The sequence below is a fragment of the Lissotriton helveticus genome, chromosome 9 (assembly GCF_964261635.1).
Source record: "Lissotriton helveticus chromosome 9, aLisHel1.1, whole genome shotgun sequence".
Classification (NCBI taxonomy): Eukaryota; Metazoa; Chordata; class Amphibia; order Caudata; family Salamandridae; genus Lissotriton; species Lissotriton helveticus.
In genome coordinates, this window is record NC_136070.1 from 328,106,114 (window position 1) to 328,129,882 (window position 23,769).

At 42.9% G+C, this 23,769-nt stretch overlaps 1 protein-coding gene across 3 annotated transcripts in view; it reads right to left on the bottom strand.

Moving 5' to 3' along the window:
* EML5 (EMAP like 5) overlaps positions 1–23,769 on the bottom strand; it is a 1,317,369-nt gene that overhangs the window by 119,729 nt on the left and 1,173,871 nt on the right. For all 3 annotated transcript variants that reach the window (XR_013600929.1, XM_078660021.1, XM_078660020.1), the window contains one exon: positions 3,608–3,770. Coding sequence is in view for 2 of the 3 variants with exons in the window: in XM_078660021.1 (XP_078516147.1) it covers positions 3,608–3,770 (163 nt within the window). In the remaining variant the exon portion in view is untranslated. The remainder of the gene's footprint in view (positions 1–3,607; positions 3,771–23,769) is intronic.

The following is a 23,769-nucleotide window of genomic DNA, read 5'->3' on the forward strand; positions in this document are numbered from 1 at the left end:
TAATAGGCTGAAACATGTTGGTCCTCTCGCAGCTATTTGTTTAAACTGCGTTTATGTTGTTGCACTGTTCTTGTTTTTAACAAAGAAGGGGCTTATGCCCAATAAAGTAATTTTTGTTAAAGCTCCCTATCCTGTTTTAACCATCACATTCATCTTCATTTTTTTGCACTGCACTTTCCCATCAGATCATCATCATTTGGTCTAATCTAGTAATTGTAGGTCATTACCCCATGCCAAAGATGGGGGTATGCCGTATGTCTCAATGATCAAGAGACAGAATACCCTGGCAGGATTACCAAATGAAAACATTGATCCATACAAGCTATGGATGGGAATCCATAATGGGTTTTGATTAGCAATTACAGGTGGCCCTTTTCTTGGCGATCTGGTCTGTTGTTCATAACTGTTAGCCACTTCTTTATCTTGATGTACTTTTTAGACATGAAGGTATTTTGAAAGATATTCAGATCAGGTTTCTGATTTAGACCTCTAAGTTTGTTTGTTGTTCATGTTGTTCCTTCAAGGGGTTAGAACTTAGACGGGTCTTTAAATGTCCCTTTAGCCCTCCGATACCGTTTTGTTAGTTATATCCATATAATGTAATCACAATACAATATATAACCCAATATGATAACATTCAGCAGCCAGACAGTCGACATCTCATTCAAGTCTGCCACCTTCCCAGAAAGCTGGAAACACGCAGAGATCAACGCCCTACTCAAGAAACCCAAGGCAAGTGCAAAGGACCTCAAGAACTTCCGGCCCATTTCCCTGCTTTCTGAGAAGATCGTCAACAGACAACTGACCAAATTCCTTGAAGAGAACAACACCATGGACTCATCCCAATCCGTATTCCGCAGCAACCACAGCACCGAAACTGCCCTCACAGCCACCACAGACGACATCAGGGCCCTGCTGGACAACTGTGAAACCGCGTCCCTAATCCTCCTGGACCTCTCGGCCGCCTTCGACACCGTCTGCCACCACAGCCTTCGCACACACCTCTACAATGCAGGGATCCACGACAAAGTGCTGGACTGGATCACCTCCTTCCTCACCGACAGAACCCAGAGAGTACGCCTCCCCCCCATTCCGATCTGAAGCCACCAAGATCACCTGCAGCATACCCCAAGGATCATCCCTCAGCCCGACCCTCTTCAATGTCTACATGACACCGCTCGCCAACATCGTCCGATCGCAAAACCTCAACATAGTCTCATATGCAGATGACACCCAGCTGATCCTCTCCCTCACCAAAGACCCCACCACCGCCAAAACCAACTTCCACGAAGGGATGAAGGCCGCCGCCAAATGGATGAAGCGATACCAAAGGGGATTCAAGCTAGCCTGGCTGATGACGGCTGATTAGCCAGAAACCGGTCTCAGGATGCTTGTTTCCGGTCCAGGGAAGACATGGCTTGGCAGTTCGGGTTGGACTGTTCCCATGAGGCACAGGGTCAGACTGATTTGCATATGGTCATGTCTGAACTGGGGTGGTGGAGTGAGCTAAAGAATAATGATGGATTAAACCCAGATCAGTTGACTGACGGTGAGTGTTTGATTTGCTCAAGCGCTCTGTCCATCATCCCCTTTGGTATCGTCAATTGGATGAAGAGCAGTCACCTGAAACTGAACTCGGACAAGACAGAGGTCCTCATCCTCCGCTCCACCCCCTCTGGCTGGGGTGACTCCTGGTGGCTGACCTCGCTGGGAACTACGTCAACACCCACCGACCACGCTCGCAACCTGGGGTTAATCCTGGACTCCTCTCTGTCAATGACCCAACAAGTCAACTCTTACTCTTCCTCCTGCTTTAACACTCTCTGCATGCTTCGCAAGATCTACAGATAGATCCCCACCGGAACCAGAATAACGGTCACCCAGGCCCTTGTCACCAGCAGACTGGACTACGGCAATGCCTTCTACGCAGGAACCATGACCAAACTCCAGAAGAGATTCCAACAAATACAAAACGCCTTCGCACGCCTCATCCTCGACATCCTCTGCCACAGCCACATCACCGCCCACCTGAGGAACCTGCACTGGCTCCCCGTCAACAAGAGAATCACCTTCAAGCTCCTCATCCATGCTCACAAAGCACTCCATGACGCCGGACCAGCATACCTCAACAAGTGACACACCTTCTACACCCCCAACTGCCAGTTCTGCTGCGCTGACCTTGCCACCGTCCCGCGCATCCACCGAACAACCACTGGCAGCAGATCCTTCTCCCACCTCGCCGCAACGCCTTGGAACACTCTCCCCATCAACCTACGACAGACTCAGGAACTGCTGACCTTCAGGAGACTCCTCAAGACCAGGCTGTTTGATCAGTAGCTGCTTCCCCCTCCCCCCCAGCGCCTTGAGACCCTCACGGGTGAGTAGGGCGCTTTACAAATGATTGATTGATTGATGGTAGTTAATACAAGCTAAACAAATGTCCATGACCACATTGCGCCTGAAAACCCTATGTGTACTGCTCTGTGTATTTAATATACAACGTCGACAATTTAATCACATAGTCACCATTATTAAATCATGCTGTATACAGTGTTTAAATGAAAAGTTTTTAAACAACTAATTCATCTGTGCATCCCACTTTACGGAGTTGCCTTTGCCCAATCCATTTCGGGACATAAGGTCCCTTCTTCAGGCGGACACTGTATTTGAATGAACCTAAAAGACATGATCACTTGCCTGTCACTACTGCCTTGTTGCTGCCCTAAGGGATTATCTGCCCCAGCATTCTTCTGCAATAGTTTGAGAAGTAGAACAATAGTGCCCCATTCATCTTTCAAATAGTTAATACAAGCTGCCTATAAATTCCCTTTGCTACTTGACTCTCTTACACTCACATAAAACAAAACTGCTGAGGGTCATATCTAATACCCAGTAGTGGATTAGTCCACATCAACACACCAACCCATTACTATTTGAACAGATGTGGAAAAACGGAATAGATCTGCCACATGCTGCTGGCCAATGGAGGACTCTAATTTAGTCCACCACTTCAAGCCCAGACTAGCTACATACTAGTACCATTTCTTGGCATCTCAAAATGACATTCATATTTGGGATGACATTAAGAAAGTCCATCCCAGCAGATATCTCCATCACTTCTCCCTCGAACCTATACCTACTCAGGGCCATAAACTTTAAACAAAATATCTCAGCATGGACAAACCAGTGCAGTAAACAGCCAAAAGGATTATGAACAAAAGAAATACTAAAAAAGGAATCCGCAGAGATGCTCAAATGCTGCCAGCTTACTAAAATCCATTAACTGAGCTCCTTTCTCTCACACTTCTTCATCCATTACACTGCTTAGAGCTGCGCATCATAACACGATAATCGCACCTTGCTGGTCCTCAAGCACAACATGTGGAAGCACCTCCCACATATTATCAAAACAAAGACCACATCCTTCCAACCACACTTCCTACATGGTGTAGTGTGCTACTCATGTAGGCAAGTGCTTCAGCACTCCCATACAGGTAGTAAGCATTGTATAAATGTTCCAATACAATACAATACTTTTGTAAAGTGGAAAACTGACATCCATGTGCTTCTATGGCGGATATGTAAACGTCTTCACCAGTTACTGTACCTGCAGATAGGAGCTGTCTGCAGAGAAATCAATCTGGAGGACAAAGCTTGGGATATCTTTACAGTAGCTGATTCGGTTTAGTGAAGGACCCAGTGTCAAATCATAGAAATCCACTGCGTTCTCACTGGATCCGACTGCCAAATACTGCGAGCTCGGGCTGAATCTAAAGAGAAAGACAGTCAAAGGCATTTGTTAGAGGTACAGTGGTGTTTTTAGAAAAGGTAAGGGAAGCATTTGCGTTAAGGACTATGGGTATAGAGATGACTCTTTTTGAAACATTCCCACGACACACAAAATGCGATTGTGATGGAACGGCCCGTAAACCCCTCCCCGAGGACCAAAACCCCCCTATCATGCCTTGTCCGACACCCCCGGGACTGAGTTTAACTCACCGACACGCCACCGCCGAGAGAGGACGCAGAGCAACCTCCATCACCAACGAAACTGCGCCCTTCTCTCTCCCACAGGAGCCAACCCGAGCAACAGGAAGGGAGGAACCATACCAAGCTGACCCCGGAAGTCCCGCCCCCCTGGCAGAGTCAGCACAGGATAAAAGCCCGGATTCAGCACAACAAGGCGTCGGAGTTTCTTGGCAGGACCCTCTGGCTGGAGACGGAGAAGGTGACCAGACGTGCGAGGAAGAAGTGTGGACGGAGGAGTGGTGGAGTCCCTTGGAGGTGGCTGGAGAGCGGCCGTAACTCAAAGGAGAGTTACGGCGGACCGCGTGAGTGCCTTTTGCCTCCTTTATCCCTACTCACTAGGAGTTCGTGTTAAAGCCCCTGTATATATACCCCCTCTCCATAGTCACACTCCCCATGCACTGTATTATAGTCACACTACCCGTGCACTGTATTATACGTATATAGCACTTCACTGTAGAAAGCCCTTTCGTTACTCGCACACCCCCCCCCAGCACCCTCTCTATTACCCTGACCTGTGTTCCTTATTCCCGGTACCGTCCTTCCCCCACTGTCCGTTTCCGACCCCGCTCTTGCACTACCCGGGTGAAGGTGTACAGTTGAGACTCTCTGTCTACTCGATCAGACTAACGGACCCTTGTTTGTTTCCTCTCTTCCGGTCCTCCTGGGAGCCTCCCCGTCATCGGAATATATCCGGACCGTCCGAGGACATCACGAGGAGAAGAAGCAGCGCCTCTGTCTTCATCGCCTGGTGCTACCCCTTTGACCTGTTGGGACTATCTGTGCTGTACATCAGTAATAAAGACCGAATATTGCCAACTATATACGGCCTCCTCGCCTGCTTTTCCGGCCCGCTACACTCACTCCACGACAGCGATCTTTCTTGGAATTTTGGTGAGACCATGGCCTTGTAAATGAGGTAGTTAAGCTTTAGGAAAGTTCCATATCTCTGCTTGCTGCAACCATATTGCAGTAGTTCTTGTGATGACGATTCAGAGAAGTGGTTTAAAGGTCGAGTCCACGTTGCGCAATCCTGTAACGTTGCTCATCTGTGCCATTATTATGAAGTCCAAACTCAGCAACATAGTAACAATGATACAGCAATACATGTATGTTTTAAAAGACATTGTCTGCTCCCCACAGCTTCAAAACATGCTCTTGGAGGTTGACAGGTTGCAGACATTCCTAAAGATTTTAGTTTCCTTTTATGTAGGTACTTCATTTTCTATAAAGGCAAATAAAAACAAACAAGGGTCAACTAAGTGTTCTACTTCTCTTGATGGATAGCAGATCGGCAAACATATGGTTAGAAAGTACAGATACAGCCAGTTTAACTGAAACAAATGCTCCACCAATATAATTATTTTTGCTTATGTTACTAAATGTGTTGCATGTACTTAAGCAATGGCAATCCAATGACCTACTTAATCACAGGGAACGGACTGGGTCGAAAAAGTTACTGCCCTATTTTCACACAGAATATCATTGGTATTTTCTGGCTCTCTTACATTTTGTTACAACAAGAACTAAGTACCAGGCGTGTCTTCACTCCTTTTTAGGTCTCGGCCTGATCCAGCACATGCGCTGGTCTGGCCGAGACATTTAGTAGCTGCTTTGAGAAGTGGTACTTTCCCGGCAACCAGCTTACTATCACGCGCACAATCGCGTGCGCGACGTGCACAGCACTTTTTTCCGTCACGCGCGCAGGTGCGCACAACTTGCGTTTTTTTCTCTCTTATTTCATTTTGCGGCCTGGCCGCGTGGCCAATGCTTATTTAATTTAACTCCCGGCCGGGTCGCGTGGCCAATGCTTGTCTTGTGTTATATTGGTTGTTTGATTCCTGACTCTGGCCAGAGGTCTCCTAGGAATGTACTGTGACATTCCATGGCCGTCGCAGGATGCCGCTTACGTGACTGCAATGCAACAAGTAATCACAGGTACGTGTAATAAGTCTGGTGGTGTTGACTACGTCTCTTCTCTGCCTCAGGAAGTGAAGCCACTGTCGTGATTTTCATGACGGCATCACAAGATACTGGTGGGCGCCTCCCTGTTCACCGAGATCCGCTCCTCTTAACCTATTCATGCGGATTCAAGGGAACCAGAAAGTGCACTTTTGGCAAACAACACTGTCCAGGTAACGAAAGCTGTTATGTATAATGTTCATGTTATAAGGGACTTATAAAGCGCGCATACACCAAGAGGTTTCATGGCGCTACTCTGTAACTGGTCGAGGCCAAAGAGAGGCATTAATCATGTGCTTGTTCAAATAACCATGTTTTAAGTAGCTTTCTGAAACTCAATAGTTTTGTGCATGACCGGATCTCAAAGGGGAGTGATTTCCACAATTGTGGAGCCAGGTACGCGAATCGACAGCCGCCTTGTCATTTCCGTTTGAATTTAGGGATAGCTAGTAGGTGAAGATGTTTTGAACGAAGATCACGGGTAGGGGTGTACCTGGATAATAGATTGTTGATAAATATGGGGCTCTGACTATTTGAAGATTAAGCAGCCTGTCTTGAAGGCGGTCCATTGAGGCAGCGGGAGCCAGTGTAAGAGAGGTCTGTCAGATTGCCACCTAGGTTGCTGGTGGATCAGTCTTGCTGCCTGGTTCTGCACCATTTGGAGTCGCTTAGTCAGACAGAGTGGCATCCCTAAATAGATCGAGTTGGCATAATCCAAATGGGATAGTACCATAGCTATCACCACCTGTATGAGTGCTGCATGGGTGAGCAAGTGGCTGATCTTTCATATCTTTCGCAGTTGAAAGAAACAGGTAGATACCACTGCACCTACATGTGTTTTTAGTGATAAGTCTCTATCTATAGTCACCCCGAGGCTTTTTCCAGAGGTAGAGGGCTTTGGAGGGGGACCGAGTTCCGCTGGCCAATAGTGAGGGCCCCAGAAGATCTGGCTTCCCCCTATCAGTAGCACCTCAGTCTTACCTGGGTTGAATTTCAGGTGATTATGATCCATCCAAAGGCGGATGTATAACATAGTTTCCTGGAAATTGGTAATTAAATTGGGGGACTTGTGTATGGTAAATGTGAGCTGAAGATCGTCAGCATAGTTAAATGTAGTCACATTCCTGTCCTTTTGAGACTTTATCAGAGGAAGGAGGTACAGATTAAACAGGTGGGGAGAAAGAGAGGAGCCCTGCGGGACCCCACAAGTTGTGGTTAACTTAGGTGCTATGAAGTTGGCCAGGCGTACTGCTTGAGTGCGACCCTCTAGGAAGGATTCAATCCAATTAAGGGCAGGGCCCTGGATACCAGCCTGTCTGACATGGTCCCTCAGTATCATGTGGTCGACTGTGTCAAACGCGGCGGATAAATCCAGGAGCACCAGGGCCTGAGGGATACCTAAATCTGCTTTGCCACGTAGGTCATCTAATACTGCCACTATCACTGACTCCGTGGAGTGGGCAGGACGAAACCCTGCCTGGTGGGGGTCAAAGTAACCAGATTGTTCCATGAAATTAGATAGGGATTTGGCCACGTGGGCTTCCAATACTTTGGCTAGGTAGGGGAGCAGGGATATTGGACGATAATTAGAGGTGTTTGATGGGTCCGCACCAGGTTTTTTTAAGAGAGGGACCACGATTGCATCTTTAAATGTTCTAGGGACACAGCCCTGTAGCAGCTATGCGTTCAGAAGAGATACAGCAGGCTGTGGAAGAGCGGAGAAGATTTCTTTCAAGATGTGTGGAGGGCAACAGTCCAATGGAGAACCAGATTTTACTTTGGACAGTAAGGCCAAGAAAGCCTGGGTGCTGATGGCTGGGAAGTGTTCCAATGATAGAGCATTTGTGGATATGGCCGGAAGTGGCTTGCTGGGATTAGAACATGGAATGCTGGCTTTAATTATGGCGATTTTCTCGAAAAACAAATTGTTCAGGTTGTCACAGAGCTCCTGAGATGGGAGTAGGTTTCGGCAACACTCTGTCGGCATTTGATAGCTCGTTCACAATTGAAAACATTTCCTTCGATTTATTGCGGGAATTCAATATTCTAGTGGAGAAGTGAGCTGCCTTTGCCGCAGTGATAGCTTTTTTATAATCTTTCTGCGCCTCTGCATAGAGTAGCTTGTCTTCAGGAGCATAATTTAGTCTCCATTTTCTTTCTTTTTGTCGGAGTGCTAACTTCTGTTCTCTTAGTTTTCTAGAAAACCATTTGTGTGTGTCAGCCCGACGGTTTAGTCTAAGTTTCTTAGATGGAGCAAACATATTGCTGGCGGTTAGGAGCCATGATGAGATGTGTGCTTCATGGAGATCGATATCCTGATTGAGCATTGGGGTTGAGCTGGCTAATGAGTTTATAAATTCCTTTTTATTAAGGGTACACCAACTTTTTATCATGCCCCCCTCATCCGAGGAAGACTTAGTAATGGAAGGTACTATTACCGAGAATGTTATAAGGTGGTGGTCAGACCATAAGCACGGCAGGGTCGTGGGGGCAGATTTGTGGTCCAGACTTGGTCAAGTATATGACCCTTACTATGTGTAGCTGAGGACAGGTGCAGAGTGAAGTTAAGGTTAGTTAGTAGGTCTGTGAGTTCCTTGAAGTGGGGACCACCGAGTGCGTCATTAAACCAGTAGCTTAGGTCGCCAATTAAAATAATATTGGTGTGATTTGTTAACATGTTCGCCATTTGCTCACTCAGTAGGAGGGGAAATAGAGGCATGTGCTGAGGGGGCCTATAGATTACAACGCATATCAGCGGGGCTGAGTTTGATTCCAGCTTGATAACCAGATTGTCCACCGCCACAAGACTCAGAGAAGAGACTGCTGTAAATTTGTGGTTGCAATGAATAATTGCAGCCACTCCCCCACACGATTCACCAGGTGGGCGGTCCACATGGAGAATATAATAATCGTTAGGCAGTGCAGCCAAGATGTCAGGTGTAGAGTCAGGGGTCAGCCAGGTTTCTGTTATGAACAGAATGTCAGGTTGATCAGCTGCCAGTAGCATGAATATCTTTATCTGATGTTTGACTAGAGAGCGTGTGTCTAAGTAAGCTGTGTATGCATGTTCGCCATAGTCTCGTGGGTCTACTGGTGAGTGAGTGTTAAAAGACGTCTCGCAGCTGGTCGTAGAACCCACAGAAATATTCGGCTGTTCAGCTAGTTGATTTCTCAAAACAAGTATATTACACAATAGGGCAGTGTAGAACATACAGTAGCAACACAGGATCTGGTGTAGTCATTGTTGGGTATGTTTGGTTGTGTATTTTCCCGTGAAATCTGTTTTTCTCAACAACCAATGGGCGATCGCACTCGTCTTGGTACCCTAACTTACCACCTTTTGCCTGGTGGTCTATTTATCATGGAAAGATGGGTGTGTTTGTATCTACATCTAGCACCAATTCAGTACTTAATGACAATGCTCTTTTGACACCCAAACGCAACCTCTAAATACAGAATCTTATCACCTAAATGCCTAAATATAATATTTTTGAAATTGGTAATTAGTAACTCACAAATAGCGTTAACTATCAATCCTTACGTTTTCAAATCTATTTCTGTACACATTTACTTGAGTGCATACTAGTCCTTAATTATTCTAGAAAGTTAAAGATTTTTAAAGTATATGGAAAAAGCATTGGCATAGCCAATGTGTCTCGCTTTTGGGACCTTTTAAGTATTTAGTTATGCAGCACAATATCCTTGCTGCAACAACATCAACTCTTGCGTGGCTAAACACTTATAAGGTCCCAAAGGCGAGGCCTATTGGCTATGCCAATGTTTGTTTTTGCTTCTTGCCTTCCTTATGTATTGTAATACGTGTTATAACGCAAATTGGCAATTCCGCATCTGCAGAAATTAGACAGTTTTGATGTTTTGGTATTGCCATCTCACATGTCTATGTTGCATTTTAATGCGCTACTTCAGGTTGGTATGGTTGAGATTTAGGTTCATGTTAGGACAAGTCATTCTATAACTATGCTTTACTTACATCCTTTAACAGTTGACAGAATTTTTTTTATTTATTTATCTATAAAGTTGGATGGTAAATGAGGGAAACCATCAATAGTAATGTTTGGTTTCGACAGCACATTTCCATGACCAGGAACTCCTCCTTCAGTAGCCCTCCATTAGAGATTTTATCCTAAGATCCAAGACATAAGTTGATGGTCCTTGTGAGGACCACATAACTCATATATTGTTAGAACAGGCCCACGGTGAAGCTCAGAATAAGTCCTTGTTGACATCTGTGCTCCTTTAATATTAGTTAATTTACAGATTTTTCAACTGGGGGCCTTGGTTTATTTTAATGCCAGAAGGGAAGCTATCTAATCTCTATTGAAAGCTGATTCATGAGTTCCTGCCCCACCACTGAGGAGCCATGCTCCCATGACTTGTCCATCTGGTGGAAGCAATGGAGAGGAAACCAGAAGGTGGAGGCTGAAGAATCTTTAGAAGCAGTTTGTTTGTTGGACTGTTTTTTTACTTAAAATTTTTAAATCTTTACTACTGCAAGCACACAAGGCATCTTAAAATGTGCGAGACTGGCGTATCAGATAAGTCTGTAGAAATTGTTTTATAAACTTTAATCTGTATTGTTCAGGTTTGTACCTACAGGGCCAGATGCATTTTGGCTCACTAAAAGCCAGATAAGTGATAAGCTTACTATGGAAGGATCAAGTAAAGGACATTCCATAATGAACTTTCGAATTTATAAGGGGACCGACTATAAACTAAGACAAGTTAAACAAGTAAGGGAAAGGAACGATTTTTTTAAATTAAATGTTAAATTCCCATTTTTGTTCTTGTGTTATTAACTTGTGAATTCATGCTTGTTCAACAGTTTAGGCTAGCTCTTGGATGATTAACAGTTTTGGAAACTTGAAGGAATAAGTAAAGAATGTTGGTGCCGAGGTAAAACCAGTTTTCGGTTTGAGACCTAAAAGATTTGTTTAAATATTGGGGGCTGAAGTTGCTCTACATCTTCCATCACTTGGACGCATCCTCAGTTTAATTTAGAGGGCCAGTATAAGATGGACAGTCTTGGATAACAGTGATATAGGAGTACCAGGAGAGTTCTAGGCCTCTGAAAATGTTCATTAATGGTTAGCTGTAAATGTGAAAAAGGAAGAGAAACAGAGGAGAAGCATTTTGGACAATAGGGTTGATGGGGAAGAGGGTGGAGATGAAGGATCTTACTTGGCATCCTGTTCTCTACACATAAGGGATGAGCTTCATCCACAAGCACTTCCTTTCACATTAGTGCAGTGTCAGTGCTGTAATCCAGCCCAGGACTAGACGTTTAGGGGTCAAGGCATGCAATTAATTTTTAGAAGGGTTTGCAGTTAATAGATGCCATGGCTGTAGTATACGACGGGTCGAGGGGTTGCTGTCCAGATGTGTCCAGTGTACCTCGATGGAGGAAGGCTCCAATACAAGCATACCTATGGATTTAGTGCAACCCATCATGATTGATGGGCCTGGAGATGTGTGAAGGCAATCCCTTGCAAACCCAAAGTTTATTAGGAACCAAAGGATATTATCCTGGAAGGTAGCAGCCTTAAGTAAAAACGTAATTGTGAGGAATGGGGCAAGTTTGTTGACACCTATGATATATGTCTCTTTCAGGAGACATGGGCTACAGTCCAACCACACAGGGTGGGCTTTACTAGTTACAGTGTAGAAGCTGTACCATCATCTAAGGGCCGCCCTGCTGGGGGGGCCTTACCTGTATTAAGACCCATCTACATTGTACCGTTAAAAGGCTTGATACAAATTCCACCAATTTCCTAACCCCGGCCCTCAAAAGCACCACTACCAAGGATTGGATGCTCTTGGTTAATATTTATAATAAATTCCCTGTACAGCACCACAATTCATCTACCATACTAGCATTAGACACGTTTCTAGAAAGAGAAGGGGCTCTGAATAACCTAGTGCTTGCTGGGGATATGAATACTACCTCTGAGCCTCTAGAAACAACCTTGAATGTCACATGAGGATGATGCTGTGAGGGTATCCCGAGCTTAAGACAAAATAGACCAGTCAAGAATGTGAGGGTAGCATTCCAAGTAGCTTCTCTCACTTTTAAGTATGGTCTAAGGGCCTTTAATGGTGGTTCTCTTTCTGATAAGGAGTCAAGACATGCATTTAAAACAGCCAACTGTAAAACACGGATTGATTACATCCTAATGGATGTACTTCTGTGGTGCAAATTATTAGATATGTTGGTCATCGAGAGATGCAGTGATCATAACCCCCATCATTAGAATTGTTAGATACGCTCACCATCCTCAAGCCTCGTTCGGTTGAACTTCCGATAAATCCAATTGTTGTCAGCAACGATAGAAAGCAGGTCAAGTAGACCATGATTGAAAAGAGGGATGAAACTCTTGCGCAAATATATAATATTGTTGCAGACTCACTGGTGGATCGAAGTAAATTATCCATGGAAGCTCAACCTACATTGAACATATTTACCAGTCTAACAGCATAGATCAAAAAGTTGGTTTTAAGATGGGTAAACCCAAGCTATGTAGCTCCAATAAAAATGGGCGGTATAATGAGAACTATAAGTTGACTGACCGCGGGAGCGCTGGCTTACTGTTAGATGCGGCGGACAATACCCTCATTTAAGGTGACGGTTTCGTTGGAACCTCCCCTCAAGATTAGGTCTCGAGGTGTTCTTTTAATCCTGATGTCGACTGATTACAAGAACTGTCGGCCAGTCCCAAGATAATTGTCGACTTTGAAATCATCCATATGACAAGGAAGCTACGTGATTTATTGCACTGAAGCTTTGATCTATCAACTAGTGGCAATTAGATATTCCATCCATCATGAAGACATAGTGTACCCTTTGATTTCACGTTCTTGTCCTGATGAAGACCTCGGTGTAAGGTGTCAACCACGCCTACAGTTGTAGTTTTGGGGTTGAAACGTCGACGGCTACTTTCTTATACATCAGTTGACGCCACCCCTATTTTGGATATTGAATATCAGCGTCATATACATGATCTTTGATGAACTTTTGGAAATTATTTATTCCTTCTTGGCTCAGGGCTCTGAAGGCAAATTATTTTATATATCAATTTTGAAATAACTTGTGGTCACATTAACTATTTCTTTGCACATTTTCTCTCTTTTTTCACGGTACTCCTTCTTTCCTCTCCATTGGGCACTATGATGAGTCTGTTGCCATTATTGTTTTCCAATGTATTGTGGATTTAGCTCATTGTGAATGATCAGCAATGCGCTCTGATGAGTATATGTATTTTATGCTATTGTGATCAAAAGTGATGATTTTATAACGGTTCACTGGGACCCCTCTTTTTGTATACTGTAAGGTAGCCAGGCCATAACTGATGGCAGCTATTAAAACTGGCTCTAGGAATATGGTTGCCACAAAAAGTAAAAATTATAATCTGGTCCAAAATGAGGCAAAAAAGATGGAAGGATGGATACTGGAGAGATATGTATGCAGATGGCACTTGTTAATATGAAGAAGGGCAGAGCCACTGGCTTAGATAAAATCCCAGAAGATTTATATCTCTCCAATCCTGTGGTCTGGAGTGTGATCCTCAATCACAGTTTAAACGCGCTTTTATATGGTGCTGAAATCCTAGGTTCTTGGCTGGGTGCAGAAGTGATACCAATGTTCAAAAAGGGGGAAAAAAGCAATTCATTGAATTATAGGCCTATTGCTTGATTAAGTGATACGGCTCAGACACTATTTTGTAAGCATTTGCTGGAGAGGCTTCAAGACTGGATAAGGGAAGGACCAAAATTATCGACACTTCAGGCAGGCTTCAGAGAAAATACGAGCATGGTTAACCAATTGTTCAGGTTTCTACTGATATTGTGGAAATATGTGGTCATCAAGAAGAAACATTTATATGTTGTGTTTGTGAACTTGCGCGCCGCATCTGATTCAGACCCCCGCGAAAAAACTTTGGGATGTCCAAAAAATAGGGGTGCCGGGATACATATTAGAGATTCTTGTTAGACTATGCCCAAGTTAGATGGGGGAAGAGTGGTGAACTCCTTGACCGGATAGGGGTTAACAGAGGAGTGCAACAAGGGTGAATACTGGCGCCCACCCTGTTCACCCTATACATTAGTGGCTTAATCAAAATACCATCCGATTGCAGAGGTGATTCGCCCAAGTTAGCTGGTCAAGCAGTGGCAACTCTGCTCTTTGCAGATGACACCCTACATATCTCTAGGAGCCCGATGGGGCTCCAAAATTAATTGGACTGCTTTTTAGCATCTTGTGGGAAATTTGGGTTGAAAATTGTAATGAAAACTAAATTCATGGTTTTCAATCCACAGAAGTCATTCAGGGGCACGGTTACAATAGGTGATCTGCCACTAGACCGGGTGAAATACTTTGTCTATCTGGGGATAAGGTTGACAAACTCACTTTCTTGGGCCCCTCAAGGTGCAAAGAGCCAATTATCACTTCAATATGTAAGTCATGCATTAATTACAAAATTGAAAATGTCCAGCTTGGGCCTGTTGCCCCAGTTATCAAAGTATATCAAACCAATGGTAGTGGAGACAGAGCATGTGGGGCAGAGCTATGGGGTCAAAACAATATAGGGGTGATTGAAAAATCTGAGAATGTTTTCATGAGATCAGCCCTGGAACTTCCCCTAATTGCCCCCCTGACTCCCATACGCTAAGATTTGGGGCTTAAAAATGTAGCACATGTTATTGCATTTAGGCCTGTCACCTTCTGGATACGAGTGTGGTCAAATAATTCTCCGCTTCCCTTGAGACATTCATTGCTTGATGTGATGGCATTAGACACCAAAGGGAATATCCTGTGGTTAAAGTATATTAAGTGATGGATGTTTAAACTGGGTATGAGGGAGCTCTGGATTAATCCGGAGAGTATTGAAAAAAAATCTGGTTAACCTAAAAAGGAGATATTAGGACTACATTAACAAGACATGGCTAACAGGCGGAAGTACCGGGGAGCTAACTAGAAGATTTCTGGATTTTAAGGATAATATGCATCAAGAGGAATTTCTGAATATCATAGAATCTCCGTTAGCGAAATCCCTGTTTTTAAAATTCAGATACAGTATTTTGCCATTTAATGAATTTTGTAGTAAATGGAAAGGCGTTAATATCTCGTACACTTGTCCCTTGTGTTTGGCCATTCATGAAAATTAAGAACATTTCTTGATTTTTTGTCCCGATATATTAAGATCCGAAGAACTTGGTTGTTTCAATATGTCATATTCTTTCAGCGAATCGCTTAAAATATATTATATGAATCCTCAGAAGTGATTGCTCAGAGTGGTTAGGCTTCTCCTAGTCCAGATACTTGCTGCATGCCTGGAGTTTAAAGAATAGGAAGATGAAACTCCTCATAAAATAACAGAAACTATTCCATGCTGTATTGGCCTGTGGCGACTTATATTTTATCTAATCAATGGAACTTTATTTTATTATGTTGGGATATCGTGTACATGTAAGTCCATTGAGACAAATATCGAGCTTATGGTGCTAAAGTGATTCACTACTGTGTGAATACATTTTAGAAGTTGCTTTATATTAGTGCACTTTTAATCTTTTTGGTCATCTTGTATTAAAATTGTATATTTCTTAGGTCTATAACTTGTATTATCCTAACTTACAGGTTTTTATTGTTATCACAAATGAATGAACAATAGTACATTATTGCATATGTATATGGAGCATTTGTGTTTTTTGCAAAACTGAATCAAGATTTTCAACTACTACAAGATGACAACTCTTTCTGGAATTCTGATTATCTATGAATGAATGAATGAATGAATGAAAATTAATTTGTATTGCGCAAACTTAGCCCAATGGGCATCAAGGCGCAGTCCACACATAAACATATATACTGATACAGAAAAAATTTAATAATAAACCTGAGAGAAGAGCCAAGTCTTCAAAAGCTTCCGGAAAGTGGCCAAAGAGGGTTGGTTGGAGAGTTTGTGGGGGAGATTGTTCCACAATTTAGGAGCCAGAGTAGAGAAGGCTCTTCCACCCCATTTCACCTTTTTGAATCTGGGGACAACGAGCAGATTTCTTGAGGATGAATGGAGGGATCTTTTAGGAGAATAAGGAGTGACAAGAGTCTTTATACCTGGGCCAGAGCCAAACACAGCCCTATGGGCCAAACAAATGAGCTTGAAGGAAATCCTGAGAGCCCTTAAATAGATAACTTGCATAGGAGGATCACGTTAACATTATCTGAGAAGGGGACAGGATCCACTGTCTGAAGGCTTTGAAGTATGTGCCGAAAGTAATGGAAGAATTAATGATGTTGAATTGTTTAGGACAGTATATATGCATATTTCTTGAATAATATCAAAAGAATATTGTCCTCTGTGTGCTGCGATGGGCAGAGTAATTACAGGAGTAATTTAGCCATGACTACTGTGAAAGGCCAGGGTAGCCCGATGGGTGAACCAGGAGCGGCATAATGGAGTAGAAGATTGAGTGGACACTCAACTGGGAGCCAAGGACTATAGGTTCCAGGATTCACATTGCGCTAAAGAGGCGGGGAAGCTTTTTGATTGAGCGCCATAAAGCACAACTGTTTCTCCCTCAGCGTGGCATGCTCAGCAGGGAGCCAAGGCCTACCTGCTCTAGGATTCCCTGCACATTGGCTATGGGGGTGAGGATGATGTTTGACTGGGCGCCATTAAGTGCACTTGTTTCTCCCGCAGCGCGGGTCATACCTGGGCAGAGATAGGGCCAAGAGTAGGCCTGTCTAAGCCTGGCCAACCGAGGCTGTGCCATCCCTCTTTTCAGTTTTCCTTTACAGACGTATTGAGGTGCTTGGGTGGAAAGAACAAGACTGACTCTTTTAATGGGTAAGCAAAAGGTTGTGGGGTCTCCGAACCCTTTGCCCGGCTTTGGTTCTGGCACCAGCACCATCGATAAATTCACAGCAAGAGCTGTGCATGAGTTGAGCAAAGAAACTGTGCCCGGAGAGAAGCATCTTTCCACCAACGACCTTGCTCTTTTTACACCTTCATTTCCTGGCAGCTCTATGGGTCAAGTTTCACTTTTCGAGGGTGATATTGGGAACTTTTCAAATACCCAGGCGGTTGATCCAAAGAACGCTTTCCCTGTTTTCATGCCTATGTTTATGCGTAAAAAAAAGCTGGCAAAAGCTCCCTAACTGCCACAAGCGAAGTTGGAGTATATGAATGTTTAATTTATCTAATAAAGATTCTTTAGCACATGTGAATGTGGATTGTATGTGTGATAAGTTATACAACAAACGTGGGGATCTGCTTAAGGACTTGGTTAAGCTTCTTGTTGATAGACTGGAGCTTATCAATTTGCTATTAACGGGCTTAAAGGAACTTGATGCCCATAACTGTGATGAGACACAGCTCCTTCCCCAAATGCCTAGGACTGCACTGTAGCGTGGGACAAATCAGGGGCGAAGTCATATGGACAGGCTTACGTCCTGCTCTTTATTAAGGAGTCACTCTATATTCAGTAAAGGAGATTCCCAAATTAGAAGAGCTCCAATGGTGCCACCAGCACCACTTGTGACTGTCATCAATCAGCCCCACAACTGCAAGGTCTCCTGACGCAGAAACCATTACAGAAGGTATCTACTATCAATTTGACACCAGAAGCCTGTCCCTATGTGTTAGTTATTTCAAATGTTCCCCCGTTAGGTGAAGGAGCAACAGAGACTAATAATTACCTTCGAAATAAGGTGACTCGCTGCCTATCTGGTTTATGACTATCAACTTTGACTGAATTTTGCTTGTGAAATGGATTGTGTGGATTGGAACTTCCCCTAAACAGTTTGTGGGTGATACAAATGTAATTAACTTTTAAACTAATCCAAACTAGTTAGCTTTCCACTCTCTAGGATATGAAATGTATTTGGGGTGCCCAGCAGTAGCTATGTTTTTTTCCTTGGTTACCTTAACTGGATTTTATTCCATCCCTTTTGTTTGGCAAATAAAGTTGCCCCTACGGTTACTTTAGCAGAAAGCCCCATTCCCCTTCAAAACCATGCTTTAACTGGAAGGTTTAGATGGCACAGATTGACAGAACTCAACAAATTATTGCTGTAATGTTACTGCGGCAGTGGGACTCCCAGCCTGTTCTAGCCAAATTTCCATGCATAGTCATGATGTTATAAGAAATGAGAGCTGTAACACAGCAGTGTGTGCCTCCAGATCTGAGTCTGGCTCCTAGTTTCTTTTTTAAGAGTCCTTTGATATTATTGCACTGCAGGAGACCTGGGAGGTCAATGGTATTCTGCATAACAGCTTCTGCTGTCGTTCACTTGCAGCTCTACATTCTAGCTTGAGGGGAGCCAAAGGGGTTGGGGATGGAGGGGCTATCCGTCTGGGTGAGGTTATCTTTTAATGCCATGATTATTCCGGCCGTACCGCTAGTCATGTGATTCAGGCTTTGGTAATTGAATGTTGCAACAATTTTACTGTTTGTATGTTTCATTTGTATAGTGATCATTTCTCTTATTTAAATATTGTTAATTTTCCCAAATTGTACGACACTGTAGATAATGTGCGTTTCCTGAAGAGGTGCTTATGGAGCGAGAGCCATGTTATTTTATTTTATTTGAAACAAACAAATACATGAGGAACAAAGCCTTCACATGTGTATGCATCCCGTTAATAGCAATGGTTCAAGAGTATGCAAGAGTAAAAGGTAATCTGGGCAATAAAACAAACATGCATTGTCTTAAGTTTGCAAAGCAGGCACCTCGATAATGTCGTATCGGCTGAGCTTGGAAGAAAGCATGGCAGTTGCATATACAGTGGAATAATAGGGGAAGGAATGCCCAATCCTAAGAACAAAGCGAGATAGGAACTTAACAAAGCATAGGAAGGGTCATCATAAGGTATATGTGTGGCAATGCCTTTTAAGGGAAGTTAGTGTGCAGGAGCTTTTCAGGCCAAGGTATTGGGGTATGGATGGATATGTGAGTCGGGTGAGGAGGCATTTACATTCATGTGGGCGTCTCATGGATGGAGGCAATTATCCAAATAGGTTGAGCGCTTTAGCCTAGGAGCCGTAGAACAAGTGTTCCATGCGGGTGAAGTAGATTATCAGTGGTTGCCATATGTGTGGGATTTTCTTGTCTTAGTGGGACACCCTATGGAACAAGAGATCCATGGCCATTATGTGCCAAAGGCGTTGGAACCTCTGGCCAATCGGGCCTGCTGAATTCTTCCAGCGGCAGACAATTAGTTGTCTGGCTCCACCTAGCATGTAGGCTATGAGTCGCCAGTTAGCGTGTCATAGCTTGTGGAATCAGAGGTAGAAGCTCAGGATGACCATGATGAATTAATCGGTGAGTTGGTAGCCCATTACCCTTTTGATGTGTCTCAGGACCTCCTTTCGAGAGCAATATTTTAATCTGTGGGTATTTTAAGCTCTGTTAAATGTTGGCAGCTTTGATCAAGATGCTAGAGCCAGCTGTAACCTATCTCATCTCTCATCGGGATCAAATATGAAAGGGGATAAGTTGGGTAATTTCATTATGGAAAGCGTTTTGATTAGTACTCATGAACTAAGACTAGCTCCCAATCCTGTATTTCTGACCTTCTTTGGCAGAGGCCGTTCATCAGTCATTGTTTACATCCTGTTCTCTAGATCGCCGACTAGTGTGACTGTTAATAGCAAAGACCGTAGACTTGCGCATTGGTGATTATAACCCCTTTATCTTGACTATTGATTTTCCCAGCACTCAAATTACAATTGGCCCTGGATCTGGTGCTCCAGTACTCCCCAAGAATAACAACAGCGATTGGTCTGCAAACTGCATAACCCAACAATAATGTTAATAAACTTAACAAGGAATAACTTAAATAACCTTAGGGCAGTTGACCCAAGTCTCACTGAGACACAGGACTCTGTGTCCGTAGTTAAGTATTTGTGGAAATGTGCACTAAAGCGAGAATGTTGCTTAAGAAACATGCACCAGATTTCGAGGAGCTGACCCATAAGTGGTTCGATTCTGCATGCTCCTCAGCAAATTGTAAACTGTGACACCCCTTGCGCACTAGGTCCAGAATAAAGGATGAGATGAAGTGTTGTAGGACACCAGTTGTGAGCGTACCCTTCATATGAGGGAGAAGGATATCTGTGCCAATAACTTACATATTTTAAATGAAGCCAATAAACTTATACTCAAGGCTTTTAGGTCTATCACAAATCGTAATAGGAGTACCTCCCACAGCAAGGCTCTTCTGAGTTGCACATTGTTGCAGATCGTTGAGTATAACACTTTTCGGCAGTATATAACTCAAACAGTGCTGACAATAATATCTTTGTCAGATGTACCCAACAAATGTGTATTAAAGTTAATTTGGAGGAAGATACCACTGCCCTTTTAGAATGCCCTTCCATTAAGACGCCTGGGCCAGATGGAGTTCCCGTATATTTATGTGTAAGTGTAACTTCGACTTATGGTCTCCTTTACTTACCAATCTTTTCAGTTGCCTGAATGTTGATACACTACCTCTGTCTTGGACTACATCTGTGATCATACCAAACTATTTTTTAAAAATACATCTGATCCCCTTTGCTAACACCCGCATCTTCCTTACTGATTGCTCAGCAAAATTCCACAGTAGATCGATTTTTAATCATATTAGAGCCTGGACCAATGAACATAATATTAGTAGATCTTGTCAGAACATCTTTCGCGAGGGTCTGGGTACTGTGGAGCAGTGCCTGAATCTCCACCTGCTCACAGCTAAATACGTGGTAGAAAGGCTCTGCCCCCTGTACCTTGCTTTCACAGATTTTTCCATCGCCTTTGACCAGGTTAACTGGTCTATGTTATGGCAAATACTGTTAGATAAGGGTCTTGATGCAGCTTTGGTTAATTGTTTGCATTTTTCTCACTTAAATATAATAGTCAGGGTGCGTTAGGGACCAAATGGTGAGTGTACTGATCAGTTTTGTTTGTTCAGGGGGTTACGTCAGGAATTCATTTTGGCACCCATATTATTTGTTTTTGATAAAACCAGTTTTAATCTCCTTTTGGTCCAAAATGGACAAGATGTTCCTCAGCTAGGCAGGCAGCAAGTGCCAGCTTTACTTTACACTGTAGATGCTGTGTTACTCGCTCGGGCACCACATAGTCTGAAACAATTACTACAGTCCTTTTCCACATTCGGTTAGATCTTGAGATGGACATAAATTACTCGAAGTCCCACATCATGAAAACCATGTGTGGCATGGACGAGGGTGCCACTGCCCATCGCAGGAAGTTTGCTGCCACTAAAGAATGTTACTTACCTTTGGAAATGCCTTATCTGGTAGCGACAGGATCTAGCCTGAGATTCCTTATCTTAGAATTATCCCCAGGCACCAAACTGGATCTATTTACAGCATTACCTCTCTGCATCGTTAGAGGGCATCCAGCAACTCAGAGGCATCGTCGTCCTCGGGATGTGACATCGATGGAGTCCATATAAGCCCTCCCCTGACACGCTGATGTCAGTTTCTTCTGTGACTATTTTTCGAGCTAACAACGTGGAGCCACTTATACAAACTGTTTATGCAAACAGTGTGCCAAAAAAGACATCTTTTTGTCAAACAATTACGAAGTCCTAAAGAAAGGCATCAGAATGTCAAAAAAGGGATCTTGTAGGTATCAGTACCAACAGTTCGCAAAGCAGGGACGATGGGTGGGTTGTTAAGGAATCTGCAGCTAGACCCTGTTTCTACCAGATAAGGTGTTACTGAAGGTAAGTAACGTATTCATCTGATAGACATCTAGCCTCAGATTCCTTATTTTAAAATTAGATACCTAAGCAACACCATCTTTTGAGGCAGGTCTGCGAATGGAACTGAGAGAAAGATCGCTGAATAGGACAAGCCGGTCTATAATGAGATAAAGTAACCAGCTGTCAAAAGAATTATAGGTGAATCAAAAAAGATGCTCCACTAGAAGGACTGTGACACGGAGGAAAGAGAATCTCAGAGCACACCCATGAGAGAGAGAGAGAGACATCCATACAATGCTGAACAAAAGCATTGCAAGAGGAACAACAGCAATGTTTGGCAGAGAACCCTCGCAGATGGAGAAAACCCTCCCAGAGAGAAGAGAACCCTCTGGGGTCTATGTAATCTAGAAGCCTAGATGAGAAGGTAAAAGAAAATGCAAAAGCAACAACCAATTCAAAGATTGAACTAGAGCCTCAAGAGAAGCACAGTGGCAAAACCAGATACATACTACCTATGGAAGTAGTTCAGCACAGCTATTCTTGCAATATATTCTTGTATATACGTGAACACATATTACACATATTACTTGCAATATATACCTGTATATATGTGAACACATATTACGCGTATATTATACATATATATATATATATATATATACACACATATAAAAAAAAAAATATATATATATACACACACACATACATATCCTACACAACAAGTTATCAGAATACACCAAAAGTATTATCATTGGGGAAGCAAACCCCCGGCCACCCTCAGCAAGTGGGGAGACTGACCAGTGTAGGAACAAGGAACAACCATAGAATAGAAGTATCCATCGAAAGATAGATTGGTAATAGACCAAAGATGCGACAGCAACAGAGTAAAAAGTATAGATATAAAGATATTAACACCAAGCTGATGAGCCAGCAAAATAATACTGTATAAGAGGAGAGAGCGAGTGGAGGAGCACCACCCACCCCAGAAGAATAAGGGCAATCACCCATGAATCAACAATATAGGCTGATGAGGCTACCATGAGGCTACTAAGAAGAGATCAAAAGAAAACTGCAGGTGTGAAACCCTCTGCCATGAAGGGAATAACAGGGTCCATCCAAAGGTATATTCAGAATAAAGGCCAACACACATAAGCCCCCAACAGTTAACGATTTCCATCTAACAGACAGAGATATTAGGCAGCAAGAACTGACTGATGCTTCTTGATAAAAGATAGAGTATCGCAACCATGAATTGATCAAGCCACAAAAATGGAAACGCCGAAAACGGTGCAGAGACAAAATATCGCTGCAAAAATATCGATTTGCACAAATATCGAGGTAAAAATATCATGGGTCAGAAATATCGACAGAAAAAATATTGGGGTCAAGAATATCGATTTTAGGTAAGTAATATTGATTTAAAAATGATTGAAGTGTTAAATATCGTTTTTAAAAATATTGTTTTTAAAAATATCGTTTTTAAAAATATAATTATTTTTATTAATGTTATGTATTTTATTATATATTTTATGTGTGTTTGTTTTTTTAGTGTAAGAATTGTTTGTATTTTTATTATATGTTTTAAATTTTTAGTTGTTACTTTTTTTAATTGAATTCTGCGTTTTTAGTTCGGTTGTGGGTTTATAGGGGAATAGGGTGGGAAGTAATTTCATTATATACATTTTATTGATTATTTATAGTAGTTATTAATTTTTTTTTAAATAGCATTTTGCCTTTTTAGTTTCGTAGTGGGTTGTAAGTGTATAGGGGAATAGGGTGGGAAGTAATTTAATTATATACGATTTACTGAATAATTTTTATTTATTAATATTTGTATAATTGTGATGTCATAGTGTTAAATGTGTAAATTAAGTTATTAATTTGTTTGAATATTAGTTAGGGTGGAGCCAGATAGGCCAGGGAATAGCACGTTTAATCGTCTGAATCAGGCCTCAATTATAGATTACATTTTTGTTGAGGCCAAGCATTGGGATAGGCTACTCGAATTTAGGGTCGTTGAACGATTTGATAGTGATCATAATGCCCTAGTCCTGTCACT